The sequence below is a fragment of the Vollenhovia emeryi genome, unplaced genomic scaffold (genome assembly GCF_000949405.1).
Source record: "Vollenhovia emeryi isolate VEMERY1.0 unplaced genomic scaffold, V.emery_V1.0 DF944710.1, whole genome shotgun sequence".
In the NCBI taxonomy this organism is placed as follows: Eukaryota; Metazoa; Arthropoda; class Insecta; order Hymenoptera; family Formicidae; genus Vollenhovia; species Vollenhovia emeryi.
Genome location: NW_011961656.1, coordinates 1 through 2,428, shown reverse-complemented (window position 1 = coordinate 2,428; position 2,428 = coordinate 1). Strand labels below are relative to the sequence as shown.

The 2,428-nt window shown below is 34.4% G+C and overlaps 1 protein-coding gene across 1 annotated transcript; it reads right to left on the bottom strand.

The window, feature by feature from the left end:
• Positions 1–519: 519 nt before the first annotated feature.
• LOC105562791 lies at positions 520–1,368 on the bottom strand. The gene has a single exon (XM_012013866.1). It carries the CDS (start codon positions 1,171–1,173, stop codon positions 520–522), a length of 654 nt encoding a protein of 217 aa, XP_011869256.1. The 5' UTR covers positions 1,174–1,368.
• Positions 1,369–2,428: the final 1,060 nt, after the last annotated feature.

The following is a 2,428-nucleotide window of genomic DNA, read 5'->3' as shown; positions in this document are numbered from 1 at the left end:
GAACGTGTAAAATCAATAAAAAATAAATATGATTTAATAAAACGATTAGTAAATTATATGTGAAAAGGTTGATATCTAATCAACCTGTTAAAGGCGTCAAATGCGTCAGTTCATTCACCAATTACGGCTCATTTAAGATATTAGGACCGCTGGGGCTACTTTTAATGTATTGTTTCAGAATTCATTAAAATTCAAAACTCTGCTATAAACCATATACGTTGCAATTGAATCTGCATATGCACACAAAGCACAATTAATAAGTTAAAAGAACAATAAAATGTGTACTTGTGTTTAATTAATCCTCAAATTTTATCACACTATTTATTACTGAACCGAAACAAGACCTCACACTATTCGATATTAATCGAAACACTACTTTAAGTAGAGAATAATCCGAATATGAAAATTTCCATCAGTCATTGAACATTTAAATAGTAAATTTAAAACTCTTGATATCGACTAAATAGAATTATTTGTCTCCAATTTTTATAATATTTATAAAAACATTTTAAATATTTCTTACGATAAGTAAATATCCAACTTTTTACGACTTTGTTGCATATAAGTAAATATACGACTGGAGGAAAATAAAATACAATATTCGTAACATTTACCATTTTCGATTTTTTGAATTTCTTTAACCTGTGAATATACAGGTTTTACGGCGGTACCAGCGCTATTTTCTTCAGTTGATTGCTTTATTGTTGTAATTACATTGTTTCGTCCAGTACTTTCTTGAATTCTTTCGTTTATGCCATGATTATTGAGCAAGTGCTGCGGTACGAGATTTACTTTAAATATGTTAAACATTTTATGGCACATCTTGCAAGACGTCTGATACTTCGATGTGTCGAAGTGTGGCCATACCCACATAGATTTGAATTCTTTATGTATTTCTTCTATTACTGACGGATGGCAACGTATCAGGTGTATCTCCAAGACGCACTCTCTACTCGCTTTCACAAGCAATTTATTGCAAATCTTACATTTTAAGACGTCTCCCTCTTCTACGAAATATCGATATACCAAGCCGATACGACGAACAATTTCTTTTTCATGAAATATTTTATGGGTGCGATGTAAGTGTATTTCGTATCTAGAACTATCAACAAATTTATGGCAACTATTGCATCTCCGAGCATAACGTTCCAATTTACTATATAATACTGCCATAACCACCTCTTTAGCGTATTTTCCCTTGGCTCTGCCATCACGTCCGCACAGTACTTTGGAACGTATACACGGAAAAAAATAATTTTCCTGTGATAGCAAAATCGCCGTTGCTACTGCATATTCGTAGTAATAGCAATAAAATTTAGTTGATAGAACTAATTTTACGAATTATTCGTCATTATAGCAAAATCTATTTTGTTGCGAGAATAGAACAAAATTTGCTGAGTGTATTTGTAATTACAATCACATAAATTTGCTACTGAAGCAAAATAATATATTCTTAGCAAATACATTTGCTGTCACAACGAAATCTCGATACGCCTGATTCCCTTCTGAATAGATAGCACTAGTACCACATACTGCCGCGACGTGGCGACCGCGCGTCTTTCTCGTAAGTAAAAATCGTCCCGTATTAGTATAAAAGGCGAGCCGATATGATGCGAGAGCGAGTTGTCTGGATCATGGATAGACCTCAATAACCTGAATATACTTTTGATGACTATGTGATTTAACACAATTTAACACAATTTAACAATTAGTTACAAAGTGAATTTTTTAATAGGAAGCCTATTGATACCCCACCCCATATTAAAAACTGTAAGGAACAACAAAGGGCCCTGTCAGGGCTGACTGAACCCTACTAAAATTTCTGCTCGGGATAATTTGTTAATCCAGCAAATTGCGATTAGTATTCGTAACAAGTGACGCGTGAATCTTCATTAGAACGTAAATATTGACAGTTCGAATTTGCTTAGCAGCTAAATAACATCGCTTCACTTGTAATTGTTCGACCGTCGCGTCGTAAAGAAATCAGGGAGATCACATATTTCGCTCACCTAAGAAATGAAGATTCTCCCCTCTTACGTTGGAACATTGACACATTATCTGGCCTGTTTTGTTAAAACAACCAGTTAACTAAAAATTTAGAAGTGATGTATCTCGACAGCAATAAATTCCAAATGCACTTACGACATCAAAATTGATAATTTGTTTACCGTTTACTCTTGTTTTCTTTATGCATTCGATTATTTATTCAATTTATGTCGTGATATACAGGGTGAGTCTTTCCATATCCGACAAAATTTTTGAGAAGGTAGAACGGATCGAGATAAACGGAAAAGTCCTGTACCATTTTGCAATTTTCGTAATAGTTAACGAGTAATTAATTATTAAAAATCGTTGTCTTAGGCCGGCCTACCGCCCAATTCGAGCGCGTGGCGAGATGTGCGCATAGCAATATCGATCGCCGGGCGGT

Bases quoted from the DNA above. Each gene is read 5' to 3' on its own strand.
- LOC105562791 (XM_012013866.1), bottom strand. From the start codon at position 1,173: ATGGCAGTATTATATAGTAAATTGGAACGTTATGCTCGGAGATGCAAT.